This window comes from Mustelus asterias, chromosome 8, assembly GCF_964213995.1.
Source record: "Mustelus asterias chromosome 8, sMusAst1.hap1.1, whole genome shotgun sequence".
NCBI classification, from domain to species: Eukaryota; Metazoa; Chordata; class Chondrichthyes; order Carcharhiniformes; family Triakidae; genus Mustelus; species Mustelus asterias.
The window spans coordinates 115,779,525-115,803,600 of record NC_135808.1 but is presented as its reverse complement, the minus strand read 5'-3'; the positions used below and the strand labels follow the sequence as shown (position 1 = coordinate 115,803,600).

Here is a 24,076-nt window from a genome sequence, read left to right as displayed (position 1 = left end):
TGTACAGTTGCAACATAACGCTACGACTCCTAAATTCAATCCCCCTACCAATAAACGCCAAGACACCATATGCCTTCTTAACAACCTTATCTACTTGATTCCCAACTTTCAGGGATCTATGCACACATACACCTAGATCCCTCTGCTCCTCCACACTATTCAAAGTCCTCCCGTTAGCCCTATACTCAACACATCTGTTATTCCTACCAAAGTGAATTACCTCACACTTCTCCGCATTAAACTCCATCCGCCACCTCTCGGCCCAACTTTGCAACCTGTCTAAGTCTTCCTGCAAACTACGACACCCTTCCTCACTGTCTACCACACCACCGACTTTGGTGTCATCAGCAAATTTGCTAATCCACCCAACTATACCCTCATCCAGATCATTAATAAATATTACAAACAGCAGTGGCCCCAAAACAGATCCCTGAGGTACACCACTTGTAACCGCACTCCATGATGAATATTTACTATCAACCACCACCCTCTGTTTCCTATCCGCTAGCCAATTCCTGATCCAATTTCCTAGATCACCCCCAATCCCATACATCTGCATTTTCTGCAGAAGCCTACCATGGTGAACCTTATCAAACGCCTTACTAAAATCCATATATACCACGTCCACTGCCTTGCCCCCATCCACCTCCTTGGTCACTTTCTCAAAAAACTCAATAAGGTTAGTAAGGCACGACCTACCTGCCACAAAACCATGCTGACTATCACCTATCAATTCATTACTCTCCAAATAACTATAAATCCTATCCCTTATAATTTTTTCCAACATCTTGCCGACAACAGAAGTGAGACTCACCGGTCTATAATTCCCGGGGAAGTCTCTGTTCCCCTTCTTAAACAATGGGACAACATTCGCTAACCTCCAATCTTCTGGTACTATACCAGAGGCCAACGACGACCTGAAGATCAGAGCCAGAGGCTCTGCAATCACTTCTCTTGCCTCCCAGAGAATCCTTGGATAAATCCCATCCGGACCAGGGGATTTATCTATTTTCAGACCCTCCAGAATATCCTGCACATCCTCCTTATCAACTGTAATACTGTCTATTCTACTCCCTTGCAACCCAGTGTCCTCCTCAGCTATATTCATGTCCCCTTGCGTGAACACCGAAGAGAAATATTGGTTCAATGCTTCATATTCCTTTGTACACATCAAGTTGAAGTTGATCAATTTGTAGTCACTATATCCTAGGCACACCAAGCCTCCCATTTCCTGTATTCCCAGTCACTTGCTATTATGCAGTTGAGATTTACACAGCCTCCCCGTGAATTCCCAGGGCACTAGGTCACGAAGCATTGATTCGTTGCATTAACTGGCCTGGATTCTATTCGTAGATTGGAATCCACACTATAATAACTTCACTGTTGCATGCTGATGGAACAAACTGTTCTTCATATGATCTTTTCAGCACAAGGGACACATTACAGAGATATAACTAGATTGATTCATTGTGTAGCGTTCCTCTATTCAAAATCAACTTTTTAACACCTCCAGGTGTCCCTGACATGCAAGACTAAACTGCATTCTTTCTATTTTATTTTTCCATAACATTGAACAGGAGTAGACCATTCAATGCAATCAAGGCTGATCTTTTGACTCGACTATTGCGGTAATGAACCAGACAAATAATCTTACCAAGCCAGAGGGCAAAGGAAAATAGCTGGGATTTTTCAATCGCTATCTGAGACTTGTAGGGAAGGGCAGTGTGATGGTCAAGTGAGGCTCAGAAATGATCTCATCGCAATCAGATAGCCTTCCAGCACACTCTATCTTATCAGATATAAAAACACTACAGGGCTGCCAGTACCGACTCTCCTTTTCTGCAACACCATTTAGTTAGATGGCCATGGTCGCTTGTGTAATGACACTATTTGTATCTTTGCGAGCCGCTGTTCACTGAAAGACGGATCACAGAAACTGACTACAGATTTATCTTAACTTGAAGTAGATTTTAAATCCCAACTACATTAACCTCCCTTTAGTAGCGCAATGAGGAATCTCGACAGAAGTAACAGATCAGGCTATGATTGGTCTGTTCAACATGGAAATCATCACTTTCTGGTGGAAAATGCTCCAGACTGAAAAACCTAATCGTAAAGATGCTCAAGTTTTGATTGTGAAATGTGTAACACTTGCACTTTATGGCTCCTTAGTACATGCAAAATGTACTCCTCAAAGAAAAAGCAGCAACCAAAAAAAAGTCTAACTGTTGCTCCAAACCAAATAAAAACAGCTATGACATGTGATATGCACATATGGTTAGCACAGCTGCCTCACGGTGCCAGGGACCCAGGTTCAATTACAGCCTCAAGTCACTGTCTATGTGGAGTTAGTACATTCTCCCAGTGTCTGTGTGGGTTTCCTCTGGGTGCTCCGGTTTCCTCCCACAGTCCAAAGATGTGCGGGTTAAATTGATTGACCATGCTAAATTGACCCTATTATAGGGGGATTAGCAGAGTAAATATGGGTTACAGGGCCTGGGTGGGATTGTGGTCGGTGCAGACTCGATGGGCCAAATGGCCTCTTTCTGTACTGTAGGGATTCTGTAATATCTTCTGTTTTTGCTGCACTTTGATGCATTGATACTCTATCAGAATCACCGAAAACCTGGTGCTTCCATTAAATCTTCTTTGATTTCAGGAAACTCCTGCAGCACCATTCTAATTACTCAGTGTGTCAAAGTATGTTAAACATTAAATAGCATGCATAAGCATTAAGTTAAAAAGACAGGACAAAGGATAAATAATGAAAATTAATAAAAGGCATATAGAGAGCAGGTATTAAGACTTAGATGTTCTGTTCAAAGAATAAGAATTCTTCGGCTCATCTAGCCAGCAAATCCAGTCTAATTCAAAGCACTGTTAGATGCCTTGTGTTAGTGGCACAATAAGAAGTCTCACAACACCAGGTTAAAGTCCAACAGGTTTATTGGTATCGCAAGCTTTTGGAGCGCTGCTCCTTCAAGTGAGTCAACTCACCTGATGAAGGATCAGCGCTCCGAATGCTCATGCTACCAAATAAACCTGTTGGACTTTAACCTGATGTTGTGAGACTTCTTACTGTGCCTACCCCAGTCCAAAGCCGGCATCTCCACTTTGTGTTGGAGGGATGGAGCTTGGCAGGATAGAGTGATATGTTCTCATTCCTAGCTTCTTACCCAAGTACACTTGCAAAATTACTTGTGATAAAGCCATCTTTTTAGTATTTTTACTATCATGTAAATTCCCCACTGCCACAACAGCTCAGAATTATACACTGGCAGATGGTGGCTTAATGACAATGTCACTGGACTAACAATCCAGCACTCCACGAAATCTTCTGGAGGAGCGGCTTCAAATCCCACCATGGCATCAGGTGGAATTTAAATGCAATAAATAATATCTGAAATTGAAAGGAAGTCTCAGTAATGGTGACCACAAAGCTATCATCAATTGTAAAACTCATCTAATTCACTAAGGTCTTGTAGGGAAGGAAATCTGCCATCCTTGTCTGGTCTGGCCCATATGTGATTTCAGATCCACAGCAATGCGATGACTCTTAACTATCCACTGAAATGGCCCAGCAAACCACTCAGTTCAAGGGCAATTAGGGATGGGCAACAAATGCTGGCCTTGCCAGTAATGCTCATGTCCCACAAAATAATTTTTTCAAAAAGTGTTATATAGAAGTGGGCCATTCATCCCATCTGGTCAGCACTTGCTCTTCAAAGAAAAAACAATTTATCCCAAATACCTACAATTCAAAAAAAAATACCTTGTGATATTTATCCAGTTCATTTCTAAGGCGACAATTGAACCTGTATCCACCAGCTTATCAAGTAGTGCATTCTAAATCCTAATTGAAGCATCATATTTCTGACCTCATTTCTAATCTACATTCATCTGTGGTTTTGCCTCCTTTTTAATCCTCTGTACCTGTAGAGAGCAGTCAACTCAGATGACGAGTGTGAGGGTCAGAATAACACCAACAGAGCCGAGCCGGACAGGTTTTCATTCTGGCTGAGGTAGTCTTGGGGCCTGCCTCTTTGCCCTATGCTGAAAGCAGAAGGCAGTGTTGAACAACCACTGACAGAAATTGGCAACAAAACAGCCCTTGATGAGGTATCAGCAGACAGTGGGCAAAAGATCTGCCTTTGGGCAGAACACATACCATATCACGGTATCTGAATGCACCCTGGCTTCTGTGTTCATGTCCAACTGTTACCCAGGTTCCACTCCTATTGATCAATTAGTCAAAATGTAAATGCAAGTCTTTCTTACAATGATGGCAAATCACAAAAGTGGAGACATAAATAGGTGCAAGTGACTTTAAAAATTGTATAAATAGTTTTCCATTCCTAGTAAGGATGGAAACTTTTGTTCACTTTATGCCTTCAAGTACCAAGGGCACAGCACCTGTTGAAAAGCAACTTTTTGTAAAATTGCCCAGGAGCTTACAAAATATATTTTTTAAAATTACAGAATAAAATTTTGCTTTTTATAATTTTACAACTAGTCCAAAGATGTGAGGGTTGGGTTGATTGGCCATGCTAAATTGGTCCTGAGTGTCAATGGATTAGCAGGGTAAATATATGGGAATAGGGCTTGGGTGGGATTGTAGTCAGTACAAACTCGGTGGGCTGAATGGCCTCCTTCTACACTGTAGGGATCCTGCACAAATGGCGTCTTTCATGAGTATACATACTAACACTCTAAATGTAGCAGTCCAGACCTCTCCTGCTTGACTCAAAACTACCACAATTTTATTCTTGCATGAACCAAACATACACAAACTAAGATGATGATATTTCAAAAACATATTGTCAGCAATTCTTTACTACAGAACCCATGCACGTGATGTTTGAGTTGTTGGTATGAACATCTAATCCTACTAGACTCAAAACAGAGCAATCCAGTAGGCAGTTGTTGAGCTTTCTTTGCAATTGGGATCAATAGTTTACCTGGTGAGCAGAATTTCTATTTCCCAAGAGTATTGCGACACAGTGTCTGGTGTCCTTCAACTCTGCGATTGAATATATTAACTGAAATACTTTAAAAGACAGGTTTGAGGCAAATAAATCATTTATTTTACCAATCATTACCTCCAAACCAAACAAGATGAAACTTCCAACTGGGAACCTTTAATAACATCTACAAATGATGTCCAAAGATGTGCGGGTTAGGTTGATTGGCCATGCTAAAATTGCCCCTTAGTGTCCTGATATGTGTAGGTTAGAGGGATTAGTGGGTAAATGTGTAGGGATATGGGGGTAGGGCCTGGGTGGGATTGTGGTCGGTGCAGACTCAATGGGCCACATGGCCTCTTTCTGCACTGTAGGGTTTCTAAATATAACACTATTTTTTACATTCTCACACCTTTTGACGGTTTCAAATAAATACTTTTATTCTGAGCTCTCAGTTCTTTGTTCCGACTTTATAACAATAACTTACAAAGGAAGGATAACTGAGATTTATGAGGAGTGTTGAGTCAGCTATCAAACAGCCTTAAATTAAATGGGTGAAGGGAAAACTGGATGCCAAACGTAATTGGCATCAATGGTTCAGGATTGTATTTGCTTTCAATCATGATTTGGACCCTGTATCTACGTTAGCAGAATTGCATTTGAATTAATTTAAACAATGTACCTTATTCCAAGCAAGAAACTTATTATGGCCTGTTGGTTAAAATTTCTTTCCTGCGAAGAATACTTTGTTTCTTCTGAAGTTCCATAGAAACCTATAGTGCAAAAGGAGGCCATTCGGCCCATCGAATCTGCACTGACCACAATCCCACCCAAGCCCTATCCCCCATAACCTCATGCATTTATCCTAGCTAGTCCCCCTGACACCAAAGGGCAATTTAGCATGGCTAATCCACCTAACCCACACATCTTTTGGGCATCTTTTCCGTGAGAGGTTCTGGAAAGTTCTGAAAAGTACAACTGTCAACTATCTTGTTTCCAAATATCAAAATACAGCGGATCTTAACTTTTGAAAAAATGTTAGTTGAATGCCGATGTTGACAATTATTATGCTTTTCCAACATGCCCTACAAACCATTGTAGGGGTGATATGGAAATAATACAATGCAAATTGTGTGCAAAGTGCCAGCGTCAAGCTTTGTACAAAAGCATGCATACAAAAACAAATCTGAAATAATTATTCAAGTCTTGCATTGTTGCAAATGTCAACTAATTAAAGTGTATCCAGGACATTCCTGTTACTAGTCATTTGGTGAATGACTGGGATGGGATTGAGGTGCAGGGTATTGATCCTATTGCATTTTAAGCTGCAATAAATGGAAATGGTTTCATATTTGAATGCAACTGATTACCATGGTGGTTGTCACAGTCAGAGCTCAGTGCTGTAATAATGGCCAGAATTCTCCGACTGTTCACGCTGCTGGGATCTTCTAGTCCTCCCGATGATGCACCTCACCGCAGGTTTCCCGGCGGTGTGGGGTGCAGTCAATGGACAATCCCATTGATGGCGGTGGGGCCAGAAGATCCTGCAGCCAGTGAATGGCACTGCCATCTTCCGCCATGAGAAACATGCCACGGGGAGACCAGATAATCCCCCTTCTTCCCCCGATAACCTTTTTGTGTGACTCGAGTCCAAGTGGATTTTAACAGCAAGATTGTGTCTATAATAATATTAAGAGTACAGTATGCCATTAAATGATAGCCATTGATGCAACAGCCTATTCTTCCTGCAAATTCTAAGATTAGCAGACTTTGCTTTGTGGCAACCCACAAAGAACATGGACTTTTGACTGTCCTGAGAGCCCTCTTCAGTTTTGAGAGGGCAGGGGATCTTTCTTTAGGCTTAGGCTGCACATGCACATCCCTGTTCTTCTGATTATTTTTCCCAACAAGATGATGCTAGTTGTCGAACAAGGTGTTTGCACAACCAACTCTGCCTTCATCGATCTTACAAGCTCATTAATGCCTTCTGGAATGTGTAGGCTATACAAGTGTTTTGTATAGCCTACACATATATAGTTTCCATATAAAGCTATATTGTCTGTAAGACCAGCTAGCGCACTTTCAACAACAGCAACAACTTGCATTTATGTAGCAGCTTTGATATAATGAAACATCCCAAGGTACTTTCCAAGGGCATTAGAAAATAAAATGTGACACAGAGTCACATAATCAGATGAAAGGTCAGATAATCAAAAGCTGAGTCAAAGAGATAGTTTAAAGGGAAAGTGAGGTGGAGAGTTGTGGGGAAGGTATTTCGGAACATGGTGTCTAGATGATTGAAGGCACGCCTGCCAATGTTGGAGCAATTAAAATCAATAACACATTTTAACTTGCAATATATTGATAGGGTTTCCTGGGGTAATGATCAGTAGTCAATGAACCTTCTGCACGTGAAATATGAGCCAGGTTTATGCAACCTTCGCTCCTAGTTTACCCATCTGAATCCTAGTGATACTCTGATGGTTGGGAAAGCACCACGCTTAGAATCATAGAAACCCTACAGTGCAGAAGGAGGCCACTCGGCCCATCGAGTCTGCACCAACAACAATCCCACCCAAGCCCTATCCCCATAACCCCAAGTATTTACCTCACTAATTCCCCTAACCTACACATCTTAGGATACTAAGGGGCAATTTAGCATGGCCAATCCACCTAACACTTGCTTTGGTTCTTTATTTACCCACAGAAATGATACATGTCTCACCCTCTTCTACCATTGACCCTTGTCGAGCCAAAGTATCTGGAGCTAACCAATGACTGGGTTTAAAAACATGTTAATAAATATTTGTAACAATATGTGAAAAATCCTTCAGATTGGAATGTGAAATTAAGTTTTAAAATCAATTGGAGAGTTTGCTTCGCTCACTTGGAGAGTTTTTGCATTCCGGTCCCACCTGAGGATAAATTAATACTTCAGTGCAGTATAAAGAAAGAGTTGTATTGTCAGGGATGCCACCTTTTGGGTGCACATTAAATCCAAATTCTGTCCACTTATTCAGGTGGAAATATTTATGACCTGTGGTACTTAATTGTATAGAACTGGGAGCTTCTGTTTAACATTCATCTCAGTTAACATCACCATCGAAAATGATTTGCATCTTGTATGGTGTTCATGAGATTTGACCGTCATGCTTGCCTGTACAATAAAATACACTACTGCAAATTAACAAAATGAGGTTGTGAAGTATTTGGGGTTATTCTGGTGCAAATGCAAAATCTTTTTTTCCATGTATAAAAGCAACCAAGTTTGCAACTTAGTAAATTTAGCTCAAGATCAAACCTCATTTGTAGTTGTGGAATTGGTATTACAAGCTTAAGTGCTACGTTCCTTTATTTGGACAGATAAATGAATAATAACTTTTTTCTTTTTAACAGGTTATAATATGGTGCATTTGACTCCATTACAAACTCTTGGATTGTCCAGGTCATGCTATTCCTTAGCAGATCAGTTGGAACTAAACCCTGATTTTTCTCGGCCTGATAAAGTTCACACTTGGAGTGATGTTGCAAGGCTAGTGGAGAAGTTAAAGAAGGAATGGAATATACTCTGCATTACAGATGTGGTGTACAATCATACAGGTACTAAATTAATAAATTCCAGTGATATTTTAAAATTTGCACTTGTCAGGTTGAGGGAGAAAAGAAAAAGAACCAATTCAATCAGTTACAGTTATGAGCTTTAGAAATAAGATTGCCCTGTATGTGTATCCATCAATATTGTTTTAATATTACCTAAACTGTGTAACAACACACATGCTGCTATATCATAGCTATTAAGCAAAGGCCAAGCTTACTGATCAAATCATCTAATTTATGGTAAAACAAATCAAAGATATGGGGTGGAATTGTCCCCAAAATATTCTAAGTGTCACAGAAGTTTGAAAACTGGAGTGTTTCACTTTTTTTTTTCAGTGAGCTACCCGCTCAATTTTCCCACACTGTCCATTTTTTTTGGCCGTCGGGTGTTTCATGCCTCGTTTCCCAAGCTCCACCGGGGAAGCTGGCTGCAGACTGCTAGGCATGTGCCCTGATTTGCCATATACTGTGTACAAATTTGGACCGGGAGAATTGCGAATGGCCCAATGTCAGGCGTGATTCATGTTTTTATGCTCACGTTCAAATTTACAGCCCTGCTGCGCAATTGACCAGCGCAGCTGGGAGGGAAGATCGCACCCATGTTTTCCGTCACGCAGTCTGCCTTATTCTGACAAGTTTACATTATGCTGTAATTCCATAGATTGTGTTTTGTTTGCAGGTAATGCCATAACCAAAGCCTAAGAGACTATGGTAACATCAAGAGCACATATTTATAAAGTTTTTTTTAACATAATGAAACTTCCTGAGGTGCTTCATCGGAGCATTATAAAACAAATTATGGCACCATGCCATGAAAGATGTTGGGTGAGATGGCCAAAACCTTGGATAAAGTGGTTGGTCTTAAGGGGTGTCTGAAAGGTGAAAACTGGGATGGAGAGGTTAGGGATAGTATTCCAGCTTAGGACATAGGCAGCTGAAGGTGTAGCCACCGATGATGGAGTGATTGAAATCCAGAATGTACAAGAGGCTGAAATCCAGAATGTACAAGAGGCTGAAATCCAGAATGTGCAAGAGGTCAAAATCAGAGACATGTAGATATCTTGAAGATTTTTGGTGGCTGGATCAGATAACAGCAATAGGGACAGTGAGGCCATGAAGGGACGTGAAAACAAGGCTGAGAATTTTAAAGTTGAGGTGTTTTTTTTAATTCATTCGTGGGACATGGGCCGTCGCTGGCTGGCCAGCATTTATTGCCCATCCCTAGTTGCCCTTGAGAAGGATGTGGTGAGCTGCCTTCTTGAATCGCTGCAATCCATGTGCTGTGGATGTTGCTTGATGGGAACCAATGTAGGTTATTGAGCATAGGCGACAGGGAAGTGGGACTTGGTGTGAGTTAAGATACGGGCAGCAGCTAAGACGCAGGAAAATTAGAATGACCTCAAGTTTACTTATTTTAGAATGTGGGAGATGCAGCTAGCTGTACATGCGAATAGTCAGTAGGAGGTAAAGACATGAATGAGGTTTCAGCAGCAGATGAGCTGAAACAAGGGGGAGCTTGGCACTGTTAGGGAAGAGGTCTATAGTTGGGTTTCGTGATGGCTTGAATACGAGGTCAGAAGTTCATCTTGGGGTCAAATGTGACACCATGACTGATTTGGTCTCAGACTGTTGCCAGGGAAAGAGAAGAAATTGATAGCCAGGGAGCAGAGTTTAATGCAGGGATTGAAAACATTGGCTTCAGTTTTCCAATATCTAGTGCTCTCTAGTAATCTTGTTGGATAAGCAGTCTGATCATTTAGCAACAGTGGAGAAGTCGCGAGGTGGTGCTGAGCTGCTCATTTTGCACAAAAAAGAGAATTGTACTTTTGTACTTCAAGGTACACATTATAGTAAATAGGAACTGGAAACTGGTGTCTTGAGTAACACAACTATATTTAACAAATTTATCACTTGTCCCTTTTTATGTTTTAAAGCACCATTTTCATTCTTGATCCAGTGCAGCTATTTGTGGAAATCTTTCCTTTTTTAGCATTGGGAGCCTCAGTAAACTCCTCCTTTAAATAAAATTTCAAGTCTGATTATGTAGCTGAACTGCAAAATTTGATCTACAAGATAGACACTCCAAAACTAATTGTGAGGAATTATTTCCCAGTTCCCAACTGTTAGGCCTAGAATAAATCTGCACTGCAAAAATCCAAGGGTTATACTATAGTGGCCTACCTGCAAAATGCTCGTACATTAATTTGATTGCGAATCCTATCTGAAAGAAAGATTTGCATTTATATATACCTTTTCATGACTTCTGGACATCCCACAGTGCTTTACAACTAATAAAGTGGTGTTATTGTAATGTAAGAAACATGGTAGATAATTTTGACTCAGTAGGATCACGCATCCAACCATGAAATAAATTACCACATAATCTACTTTCATGATGTTGGTCAGGACACCAGCAAGATCATCTTTGAATGGGCTGCACGGTGGTTAGCATTGCTGCCTCACAGCGCCAGGGACCCGGGTTCAATTCCGGCCTCGGGTCACTGTCTGTGTGGAGTTTGCACATTCTCCCCGTGTCTGCGTGGGTTTCCTCTGGGTGTTCCGGTTTCCTCTCTCAGTCCAAAGATGCGCAGGTTAGTTTGATTGGTCATGCTAAATTGCACCTTAATGTCAGGGGATTAGCAGGGGAAATATGTGGCGGTTACGGGAATAGGGCCTGGGTGGGATTGTGGTCGGCGCAGACTCGATGGGCCGAATGGCCTCCTGCACTGTAGGGATTCTATGGTATTGTAGCCCAATTGGATCTCTTTAACCCATGGAGAGTGCAGATAGCATTGTGATACTGCTTTGTGTTATATGCTTAAGTATATATTTGGAGTGGAGCTTGAAGCCACAGTCTTTTAACTAGGAGGTGAAAATTCTGCAACTGAGTTGAGGCCGACATTTCCACTAGCAATGGGATAATCCTCCACCAAGATTTCCCAGGCTGCTAAATTAACAACAAGCTACTCCTTCAGCCTTGTTACCTTTCAACATTATTTCAAAGGGAGAGGGAAATGGTGATCAAATTTTTGTGCACTAGTTTGTGATCCCATCTAATCTTTTTGATGCCTTAACATTTCGATCTTTTGCAAAGAGCTATCCACTTGTGAAGTATTTCCTTGAATCCTGTTAAAAATGTTTTAACATTTGCGACTTGATTATGTTAACTGAATCATTCTATTTATACTTTAAGCCCAAGAGATTGTGACTTTTGATCAAGGTACATTCATTCAATTATGATAAACAATGTTATATATTTAAAAACTTGTTGCTGTTGAGTTAATTCAGGGCGAGGGAGCTTGAACATCAGAATTTTCTGAAATAAATGATCAAAGCTAGTGAAACGTTCAAAGCCAATTCAACATCAAAATTATATTATTAAAAAGAGACTGTAGACTTGAACTTTAGTTGGACCTGAAATAGTCTTGTGCAGGAGATGATTTAAAAATGTCAAAGGTGGAACCTCATCTATTTAAAGGGTAATGACTGAGTAGTAGCAGTGTACACTGGGCCATGTTTGAGACTCAGTATTTGTGATGACTGACCTTGTTTTATTTTTGTAAAGGTCAGGGTGCTGCATTAATTTGACACTGCTTTTTAAATGCCAAGTTAGAACTGATCTGCAGATAACCAACGGTGGGGTTAGTGGTGCAATTATACAGTTTTTCCCCAACTGAATCTGTAATCTCAGTATTGTGATTTCTTCTGGTGAGTTAGGAAACATTTTTTGTGAAGTATCTTATTAAAGAACAAAGAACAGTACAGCACAGGAACAGGCCCTTCGGCCCACCAAGCCTGCACCGATCACATTGTCCTATCTAGACCAAACTGCCTGTATCCCTCTATTCCCCGCCTGTTCGTGTGCCTATCCAGATAAACCTTAAATGTCGCTAATGTGTCTGCCTCAACCACCTCACTTGGCAGTGTGTTCCAATTGTTTCTTTCTTGTTTATATCTTTGACCGGTGCCAAGACATGAAAGTTCAATTCATTAGTAATGATAATATTGTAAACTTGGTGATAAAGATTAGATAACATTAATATATAGTATTTAGGGTTGCTTTAAAAATATAAATTACCTATTGGTGAGCCCCGTCTGCAAAGGTATGTGAGCTACTCTCCAGGCTGTAGGAATTCCTAACTTTGGCAAATTTACAGAATTACATTTCAGACCAATTACTTAATGCTTCTGGAAGCTGACTGTATTCAATTTCGCATAATACCATCACACACACACAAAGCTGTACGCAAACTTTGCAATGGTAGGGCTCACGATTCTCTGGCCAGAATATGATCAGTAAGAAGTTTAACAACACCAGGTTAAAGTCCAACAGGTTTATTTGGTAGCAAAAGTCACACAAGCTTTCGGAGCCCCAAGCCCCTTCTTCAGGTGAGTGGGAATTCTGTTCACAAACAGGGCATATAAAGACACAGACTCAATTTACATGGAATGCGAATACTGACAGCTAATCAAGTCTTTAAGAAACAAACAACGTGAGTGGAGAGAGCATCAAGACAAGCTAGACAGTGTCACACTATTTGTAACCCCCACAGTTTGCCTGGACCTGCAGAGTTTCACTGGCTGTCTTGTCTGGAGACAATACACATCTTTTTAGCCTGTCTTGATGCTCTCTCCACTCACGTTGTTTGTTTCTTAAAGACTTGATTAGCTGGAAGTATTCGCATTCCAACCATTATTCATGTAAATTGAGTCTGTGTCTTTATATGCCCTTGTTTGTGAACAGAATTCCCACTCGCCTGAAGAAGGGGCTTGGAGCTCCGAAAGCTTGTGTGGCTTTTGCTACCAAATAAACCTGTTGGACTTTAACCTGGTGTTGTTAAACTTCTTACTGTGTTTACCCCAGTCCAACGCTGGCATCTCCACATCAGAATATGATCACCATTCACACCAACGGGATTTTCCCATTCCGCCGCAGTAAACGGAAATTTGGCTGGCCGCCAAATTCACCGGCTTCACTGCAGCAAGAGCGTGGTGTGAATGGCAGGTAACATCGCGCCTGTGGTCTTTTCGAATATGAATGAGACATCATGCAACTTGCTGACATCTCTGTGCATCCTAGTTCTTATCTGTTGTGCATTCCTGATTTTTATCATTCTATCATTAGCAACTGTTCTTTCAGCTGCCTAACCCCAAGCTCTGGGATTCCCTCCCTAAATATTTTCACCTTTCTACCTCTACGTCATTTTTATTGTCCTTAACACCTACCTCGTCACCGGTCTTACCATTTCCTTTTGTAGCTTGGTGTCAGATTTAATTTGCTAATGCTCCCATGGAAGGCATTGGCATGCTTTACTATGCTTTATAAATGCAAGTTATTGGTGTCATTTTGTCAAAGGTAGCAATCACTTTTCATCTGATATACTAATATATATCTTAACAAACCAGAGGATTAAATATTTGTGGTGAACCATCGTTGGTTCCCATTGGATAGTACTGGGCCAAGGCTGGCCAGCACTATAGGAATGTATATAGGTTACTGTGGGATTGTACTAATGTTGTTGTTGGGCTAGGGTGGGATTGATACATCTGTGGTTGCTACTGTTGTGGCACATCCCAGTCGGGCTCCGCCTCTTGGGAGAGGTATAAGACCCCCTGCTCGGACGGGACCCCTTCAGTCTGGGATAGTGTGTTAAAGTTCTGATAGTTCCATTGTTAGTTAATAAAAGCTTTTACCGAAGCTTTGAGCCTCGTGTCCAATTGATGCGCATCAATATTTAACAGGCTTTCTTTCTAAAATAAAACTGTTGCATTGTGAAGGTTCTGTAAAACAAAACTGATCATCCTAAATTTGCTATTTGAAGCAACAGAGTATTCTTTCCTGCAACTTAAATTGGTTAAATATGGAACATAAGTACATTTACTGGGCTCAAAATGTTCCTAAAAATAATGGTAAAACGGGTTGATATATCTCGAATATGGGGAATGGGTTTGGGGGAACGGGGTATGATTGAATTCATTTTCTATTTGGAACTAGCTATCTAGTTTAATTATACAAAACTTGATAGAATATCTTGTGATGAAATAGCAGTGTTAGGAAAAAGTGCATTATGAAAGTCTAGTTGCTGTACATCTTTTCACCTCTTATTTTTTTTTATATAAGGAATGCTCAACATCTGTTTTTATATTTTTCTTCCCCTTTGCTCCTTAGCTGCCAACAGTGGCTGGTTGAAGAAGCACCCAGAATGTTCCTACAACGTTTTAAATTCCCCTCATTTGAAACCTGCCTGGCTTCTGGACAGAGCCTTGTGGCATTTAACTTGTGATGTGGCTAAAGGGAATTACCAGCACAGGGGATTGCCTGCTCTTATTAACAATGGAAGCCACCTTGATGTAAGTACAAGACAATGGCCTTTCTCTGCACCTTTTCTTTGCACTTTTACCCTCTTCCTTCATAAAGTGCTTATTTTTTTAAAAAAAACATCTGCAGCCAATTGAATAGTTTTCTTCAGAATTTTCTCTCTGCTGTTCCAAAGATTTTGACCCTCAGGCTTGTATCTCAGCCAAAGTGTGTGTGAATTGCAATGGTGATTGCAGGGAAGCTATTGAATGATGAGGACGTTGGGATAAGACCATGTCATTAACTTGGATCTCCTATGTGCTCCTAGTATGTGGGACGGCATGCCAGGCTGCGTTTTTGTTCCCTAACCCAGGATTGTTATAGGTTGTTAATTGAATATTTTGCACCTCTTTTCACAAAATAAGCCAATGGGAAAGTTATTGTAGCTATAGCCTGTTTTAGCGTGTTATGTTTGAGCTCAGCTAGCTCACCTTAGGCTAGGATTGAATTTGGGGGTGTACGCTTTGTAGTAAGTTAACATTTGTATACTCAGACCCTAACCCTAATGCAGAGGGGAAAGGGTCCATAATTTGAATCGCTTATAGATCCAGTCAAGTATTCAGGAGAAACTTCCTTACCCAGAATGTGGAATGAATGTGGAGCTCTACCACAAAGGGGCATTTGTGGCAAATGGCATGGATACACTTAAGTGGAAGCCAGATAAGTATATTAGCAAAGAAGGAACAGAAGCATATGTTAATAGGCTTGGTGAAGAGGTGATGGAAGGCCTTTGCAGAGTATAAATGCTGGCAAAGGCCTAATGGGCTGAATGTTCTGTACAAAAACAGACCATTTTGTGTAAATCTCTGTCAGAAAGTAACTATGCAGCACTGTGATTAGTACCGCTGCCTCACAGCGTCAGGGACTCTGGTTCAGTTTCAGCCTTGGGAACCGTCTGTGTGGAGTTTGTACGTTCTCCTCGTGTCTGCATGGTTTTTTTTTCTGGGTGCTCTGGTTTCCTCCCAATCCAAAGATGTGCAGTTAGGTGGACTGGCCATGCCAAATTGCCACTTACTGCCCCAAGATGTGTAAGTTAGATGGATTAGCCATGGTAAATGTGCGGGGTTACGGGAATAGGCGGGGGATAGGGCCTGGCTACGATACTCTGTCAGAGAGTTGGTGCAGACTTGATGGGCTGAATAGCTTCCTTCTGCACTGTTGGGATTCTATGATCTATGTTTTATTCTTTTGACAGTCTCTCCGCACAATCATGTGGGAAGAAATCTACCCTAAGCTGCGGTTATGGGAATTTTATCAAGTGAATGTCAACCAAGTTGTTCATGACTTCCGGGATGCACTCCAATATGGTATGCCACAACAGAGATTGTTATATACAGTACATCATTTGCTTTGACACTTGATTGGATGAGACACAAAGAATACTTGCATTTATGAGAATTTATAGGCTTCTAAATCTTAATGTTTCTAAAGCTAGAAATTGTAAAAGTTCTTTTTGATTCTGTTTGTAAGGTGAGAAGAAAAAGTGTGACACCAAACAGCCTCTGAAGATTATCCAAGATCCTGAATTTAAGAGATTCGGCTGTGTTGTTAATATGAGCTTATTACTGAAACATTTTGTACCTCACGGGTAAGTTACGCAAAATACACTTCAGGAGAAATAAGTAATAAGAAGTTGATTACAGTCTACTCCTATTGAGATTTTTATTTTGTGTAAAATGCTTTAAGTTATCGAGTAGCTTCAATTATGCAATTTAAATAAAGTACACAGGAGGTTGTCTGCCCTGAGGAAAAAATATTTAATAGACAAGTCAGTAAATTCAAATTAAGCTTGGATTGTATAGTTCAGGAGTTCCCAACCTGGCTTTTGTTCCATTTGAATTATACTATCCTGCTGTTACTGGGCAGAAAGGCCCGCAGCCAGCAACCATGATTGATGTAGAGAATGGAGTCGGCGGCAAAAGAGGTGACAGAAAGTGGTCAGAGGCCTCAGATGGTGTGTGCAAGTGCAAGGGAGTGTTTAATCCTCAGAGGCGTGCATGAGAGCTGTGTGGTGTGTGTGCATATGTGGAGGGGTGTGGGCTGTGTGGGTGGGAGGGGTGAACGGGGGTGTGCGGGTGGGAGGGGTGAACGGGGGTGTGCGGGTGGGAGGGGTGAACGGGGGTGTGCGGGTGGGAGGGGTGAACGGGGGTGTGCGGGTGGGAGGGGTGAACGGGGGTGTGCGGGTGGGAGGGGTGAACGGGGGTGTGCGGGTGGGAGGGGTGAACGGGGGTGTGCGGGTGGGAGGGGTGAACGGGGGTGTGCGGGTGGGAGGGGTGAACGGGGGTGTGCGGGGGTGGGAGGGGTGAACGGGGGTGTGCGGGGGTGGGAGGGGTGAACGGGGGTGGGAGGGGTGAACGGGGGTGGGAGGGGTGAACGGGGGTGGGCGGGGTGAACGGGGGTGGGCGGGGTGAACGGGGGTGGGCGGGGTGAACGGGGGTGGGCGGGGTGAACGGGGGTGGGCGGGGTGAACGGGGGTGGGCGGGGTGAACGGGGGTGGGCGGGGTGAACGGGGGTGGGGGGGGTGCGTGTGGGTGGGGGTGTGCGGGTAGGTGGGGTGAATGGGGGTGTGGGTGGGTGGGCCACTTGGTGACATCATAGATGGAAAGTTAATGGCATGGAAGGAGGCCATTTGGCCCATTGTGTCTGTGCCGGCTGTAAGAGTTATCCAGCCTAACCGTACTGTCCAGCTCCTGTTCCAGAGCCCTGGAGGTTACAGCATTTTAGCTGCATATCCTTGGACCCCATAGGCTCTTATTTTTCTGATCAGCGTGCCATGTGGAATCTCGTCAAAAGCCTTGCTGAAATCGATTTAGACTAGATCAGAGGTGCTACCCTTATTGGCCCTGCTTGCTGCCTCTTCCAATAATTCAGTCAAGTTCGTCAGCCTCGACGTTTTCTTGATAAATCCATCTTGACCTCGAATAGTCTCTGCTTTTCAAAATTGTGATTTATGCAATATTTCAGAATCTCTTTCAGTAATTTGTTTCAATCAAGGTTAGGTTGACTGCCTTGGTATTAAATACTTTGGTATTTCTTTCTTCCTTTTTAAACAATCTGCAACATTCGCAGTCTTCCATCAGCATGACTGTAACTAGAGAGGATTGAACAATGGTGGTCAGAGATTCTGCAATTTCCTCCTTTGATTCCCTCAGCAGACTGGGGGTATATTTCATCCAGCCTGACGTTTTTACTCACTCTAAGATATTTAACCCCTTAATAATTCCTCTCTCCAGCTTGTTCATCAAATATTTCACAATCCTCCTCAACGATAATAACCGTCTTGTTTGCCTCTTTTGTGAAAACAGATACAAAACAATCAGTCGGAATCTTACCCATGACACCCCCCACCCCATGCCAGTTCACTTTTAGCCTGAACTCTAACTTATCCTCTTGCTTCTCATATATTTATAAATAACATGATTTTACTTGACAATATATTTAATGCCCTCTGCTTTCCTGATTTCCTTTTCTAATTTCCTTTTTCACATTTGTTCTTGTGATGAGAGTGTAGCTGGTAGGCCACTATTTATTGCCCATCCCTAACCATCTTTGAGGAGGTGATGATGAGCGGCCTCCATGAATCACTGCAGCTGATACCCACAGTGCTGTCCGGAAGTGTGGCTCCAGGACTTTGGCCCAACAACAATGAAGGAGCGGCTGTGTGGCTCCAAGTCAGGTTGCTGTGTGACTTGGAGGGAAACCAAGAGCTGTATCTGGCTGCTCCAGAAAAGTTTTTATGGCTCCCTGAATGAAGTAGCCATTCTACAATGTGTCCATAGTTTGAGCTGTCTTTCAATGAAAGGAAAATGGAACTTCCCTGAGATGAGAGATGTTAAATAATAAATAAATGGAATATTTAGGAGAAGTTAAGCTATAGGGTGGAGGCATACTGAGACTCAAGTGGATTCAACTGCACTCTTTGGTGAACGTGAAAGATCCTTCACTACAAATCCGAAAACCGCACTGTTTTTGAACATCATCGACCATTAGCAAAGAAAATCTGGTGTTTGTCTGCACTGTTCATCAGAAATCCAAAATGCAATTGGCCCGAAGGGTTTCAGATAAAGGATTCTAGACCTATGCTTGAAGATGGGCAAAATAATTCTTTTAGCATCTTGGCCAATTTTTATCCTTCAGCCAGCGTCACTGAAAACAATAGGACCATCTTGGTTTTTTTCCATAGTTTATTTTATTAAAGTTTATTTTTATTTATTAGTCACAAGTAAGGCTTACATTAACACTGCAATGAAGTTACTGTGAAATTCGCCGAGTCACCACACTTCAGCGCCTGTTTGGGTCAATGCACCTAACCAGCACGTCTTTCGGACTGTGGGAGGAAACTGGAGCACCCGGAGGAAACCCATGCAGACATGGGGAGAACGTACAAACTTCACACAGACAGTGACTCCAGCTGGGAATCGAACCCGGGTCCCTGGCACTGAGGCAGCAGTGCTAACCACTGTGCCACCGTGCCACCCACTGTGGAATCCCAGTGCAGAAGGAGGCTTTCGGCGCATCGAGCCTGTACCGACTCTCTGACAGAGCATCTTACCCAGGCTTTACCCCCATAACCCCATGTATATACTCCACTAATCTTTCTAACCTGCACATCTTGATGCACTACGAGGCAGTTTAGCATGGCCAATCCACCTAACCTGCACATCTTTGGACTGTGGGAGGAAACCGGAGCACCCAGAGGATGCATGGGGATATGGGAAGAATATGTAAACTCCACACAGATAGTCTCCCAAGGCTGGTACTGAACCTGGCTCCCTGGTGCTGTGCGGCAGCAGTGCTAACCACCATGCCGCCATTGTTTGATTGTTGTTTGTGGGATCTTGCTGTGTGAAATTTGACTACCATGATTCTTTATGTTGCAACAGTGACTGCACTTCCAAATACTTCATTAGCTGTAAAGCTCTCTAGAATATCCCAGGGTCATGAAAGCTGCTTTAGAAATGTAAGCTCCCTGCTTATCAAAATGTGAGACTGGAAACTGTTCATTTTTCTGTTGACTTTTCTTTTTAAAGTAATAGACCTGAGGAGATAGAAGAATGCTGCAACTGGGCCCGTCAAAAATTGGAAGAGTTAAATTTGGAACGCTATCAGGAAGCGCATTGGCACCAGGAGCAGGCAGGTTTCATTAATATTTGTTGCTATCATAGTCATAGAAGTATACAGCACAGAAAAAGGCCCTTTGGCCCATCACGTCTGAGCTGGCCAAAGACAAACCAACAAATCTAATCCCATTTTCCAGCATTTGGCCCATAGCTTTGTATGCCTTGGCATTGCAAGTGCACATCTAAACACCTCTTAAATGTTATGAGGATCTCTGCCTCTCCCATCTTTCAGACAATGAGTTCCAGGCTCCCACCGTCCTTTGGGTGAAAACCTTTTTCCTCACAACCCCTCTAAACCTCATGTCCTTTACCTTAAATCTGTGCTCCCTGGTCATTGATCCCTTAGCAGATTTCCACTCCATCTGACGAAGGAGCAGCGCTCCGAAAGCTAATGGTATTTGCTACCAAATACACCTGTTGGACTTTAACCTGGTGTTGTTAAAACTCTTACTGTGTTGATCCCTCCACCAAGGGAAAAAAAGTTTCTTACTGTCTTCTCTATCTATGCCCTTCATAATTTTATTTGTCTCAATCATGACCCCCCCCCCCCCAACCCCCAGTCTCCTCTGTTCCAAGGAAAACAACCCCAGTCTATTCAATCACTCTTCATAACTATAAAACTCCAGCTCAGGCAACATCTGGTAAATCTCCTCTGCAGCCTTTCCAGTACTATCGTATCCTTTCCAAAATGTGGATTTCAGCACCACACACAAAACAGAAGGGCAGCTACAGAATATGAACCCGGGAACTCCCGTATACTAACTGATTGTTAACCCAAAGTGAAAATCACACCCCAAGCCCAACGAGCCACTGCCTGCATCGCCTGTGTGAACTTTAATCAGCTGATCTTTTAAAAAAATCATTAAGCAATTTAATACAAGGTTATGTACCTTCAGGCTGTGAACTGCACATTGGGGACTGTAAGCTACGAGCGTTTGGCGGACTATGGCCCCTTACTTGGACCTGTAACAAAAAAGAATCCTCTGGTGACCAGGTATGATGATCAAATTACTAAAAACCACTAATCATAAGCTCATTTAGTATGTTAAGTTCTTTGTAGAATACTGCTACTTTTGTATGACGGGAAAGCTTTCAATGGGATGACTAGTTTGGCTATCCATTTGATGATCATCTAAGAAGCTGAGTGGAGAAATAAGTTAACTCTCCAAACCGATCTTAATGGGGAGGTTGATGTGATGCGTTCCCTGTTCTGCGACTCTGTGCAGTCACACTTCAGGAAGTCCTCATCGACTTGTGGAGCATATGATTACATTGTCCATGCCCTGTGCGGATTTGATTGAGTCCCATTCACTGTCTCTATGAGGTTGAAGTCCAGGACCTCTGCTGCTGGGTCAGTGATGAGGTGTGAGCTCTTTATGCGTCCCACACTTCTGTCCACCTGGATAGTGGATTGATAACAGCTGCATGAATATTAGCTGCAGTTTCTGAAATTGGCTGGCATGATTTGATGTGCCTTCCTTGCTGGGCATTTCAAGTCTTTGTGGACGGGAAGGTCAGTGTTCGTCATGACTTGCTCCACATCGTGGAGTAGGGTGATGTCAGGTGTATGTCAGGCACTACAATGTGGGACACTGCCAAGAGACACTCAGTTTAAGTGGACTTGGGTGAAAGTGACACCTTCTTCATAGCAATATTTTTAGTTGCACATCCACAATCTTGCTGTGGGGCCATGAGCCAGATCATATTCTCTATGAGAATAAATTAGATTATTGTTGCAGTGCAAGTGATATGGTTTTACCCATGACTTTGAGAGTTTCCAGACCAGTTTAATCCTGTTGTACCTTAAAAAGGAATGAGACAATTGTATCCTATTGAAAGGATTTAAATTATAGATCTGTTTGAAAGATCGCACAAACTTTCACTTTACCTTTCAGTGAGCTACCTGAATCCTTTTCTCAAAGGGATCTGGCACAGTGGGTTAAGCATCAGTTTTAATTCTGGAAACTGGGATTAACAGGATTGAAGTCTACAAAGATTCTGCACAAAATACATTTTTAAGTTTGTTTTTTTTTTAAAGTTTATTTATTAGTGTCACAAGTAGGCTTACATTAACACTGCAATGAGGTTACTGTGAAAATTCCGTAGTCGCCACACTCCGGCGCCAGTTTGGGTACACTGAGGGAGAATTTAACATGGCCAATGCACCTAACCAGCACGTCTTTGGACAGTGGGAGGAAACCGGAGCACGCGGAGGAAACCCACACAGACACATGGAGAACATGCAGACTCCACACAGACAGTGAGTGACCCAAGCCAAGAATTGAACCCAGGTCCTTGGTGCTATGAGGCAGCAGTGCTAACCGTTGTGCCACCATGCCGCTCTCAGTTTCTGATCAGCTCATTTCTGATCAATTTCCCAATAGAGAAATCTGCAGAGAACTCTTTCTAATTTCAGTAAATGCAACTACTGCCAGAATATAGTAAGAAACATGTGGTTTGTGTTCTGGCTAGTTGTCAGATGAACACATTGCATGCTTTGCTTGCTTCAGTAACAGAAAAGTTAAGTGAATTTTCATCTTGTAAAGATTAAATATTAAATAAACATTAAATGATATTAAAGATGCATGTAAATCCTACAGACTCAGTTTACTCAGTCTAATTATATGGTTCTGGGGGGACCTACAATGCTAATACAGCCAAGTGTGCTCTGCACATACTCAAACTCCACATCTTTTAAAAAAGTTATTTGCTTTGCATGCAGATACTTCACATATGATTTTGAAGAGATGCCTTTGGAGCAGGAGCAGCCAATGATGTATCAGCCAGAGAAGGCGGTGTATTTTATGGCCCATAATGGCTGGGTGATGGGTGATGACCCTTTAAGAAATTTTGCTGAACCAGGTGAATTATTTGTAAATTAATGGATAATGTTTTCATAGGACTGAAACTCAAGCATTTTGTGAAAGAGAAAGCAACTGAGGTTAAAACAACGGGGGATTTCATCTCAAGTTAAAAATGCATAAGTAATGTCATTTAGCCTATTTTATGCACCTGTCAAGACCCTATTAACCTCCCCACAAAGCTATCCAATTGTTTTGAAATAGTTCTGAGATTTTTGTTTTCAGGACTCCACTGTATTGATCACTGTGCGATGAAGAAGTGATGTGGAGATGCCGGCGTTGGACTGGGGTAAACACAGTAAGAAGTCTCACAACACCAGGTTAAAGTCCAACAGGTTTATTTGGTAGCAAAAGCCACTACCAAATAAACCTGTTGGACTTTTGCTACCAAATAAACCTGTTGGACTTTAACCTGGTGTTGTGAGACTTCTTACGATGAGGAAGTGCCAGACAGCATTCTTGACTTCACATGAAGGAGGACTTCTGAACATGGGTCCTAAATTTGGCTTTTTACCAGTTTATACCCTTGCTTCTTTATCCTACTATTTCAAAGTTGCATTGGTATCCCTGACTATACTTATCATGTAGGAATCATTTAAAACTTACTGTTAAAGTTCTGTGTTAGTTGCAAAAGGCGAGTGAAACAGCGGTAGAAGAATCAAAAACAACTTATTTAAGATGATTGACTGCATAAGGAAGACATCTTTTTGACAGAGTCTCTGGGATGCACTGTCTGAGAACGTGTTGGAGGGAGATTCAATCGTGGCTTTCAAAAACAAGTTGGAGAACCACCTCAAGAGGGAGAATTTGTGGCCTTGGGGAAATGGCATGGGAGTGGCTCTTGCAGTGAGCCTGCGTGGACACAAGGGGCAGAATGACCTCCTTTTTGTGCTGTAACCATCCTGTGATTCTTTTTGCCTTCTCAATGCTTCCAACATCATTTGAAACTTTAAGTATTTTTATTGCCTTCAATTGCCTACTAAAACACTGAAACCCATAAACTGCTGAAAAAACTTGACAGAACTGTTTAGGTCGATAACGTTTCTGTCTTTGCAGATTATTATCCCTGTACAATCCAGATTTTTGTACCTTTTAAACTTTGCTTGAATAAATGGTTTTATATTTAATTAAAATTCAAATAGTTTAATTGCAGATGGATAGTCCAACTTAAACCAAAAA

At 42.0% G+C, this 24,076-nt stretch overlaps 1 protein-coding gene across 2 annotated transcripts in view; it reads left to right on the top strand.

Annotated features, from left to right (window-relative positions):
• LOC144497470 (glycogen debranching enzyme-like) overlaps positions 1 to 24,076 on the top strand; it is a 99,702-nt gene that overhangs the window by 18,992 nt on the left and 56,634 nt on the right. For both annotated transcript variants that reach the window (XM_078218791.1, XM_078218790.1), the window contains exons 5-11: positions 8,358 to 8,561; positions 14,728 to 14,909; positions 16,112 to 16,223; positions 16,387 to 16,504; positions 19,947 to 20,049; positions 20,933 to 21,030; positions 22,759 to 22,898. In XM_078218791.1, the coding sequence (XP_078074917.1) occupies positions 8,358 to 8,561; positions 14,728 to 14,909; positions 16,112 to 16,223; positions 16,387 to 16,504; positions 19,947 to 20,049; positions 20,933 to 21,030; positions 22,759 to 22,898 (957 nt within the window). The remainder of the gene's footprint in view (positions 1 to 8,357; positions 8,562 to 14,727; positions 14,910 to 16,111; positions 16,224 to 16,386; positions 16,505 to 19,946; positions 20,050 to 20,932; positions 21,031 to 22,758; positions 22,899 to 24,076) is intronic.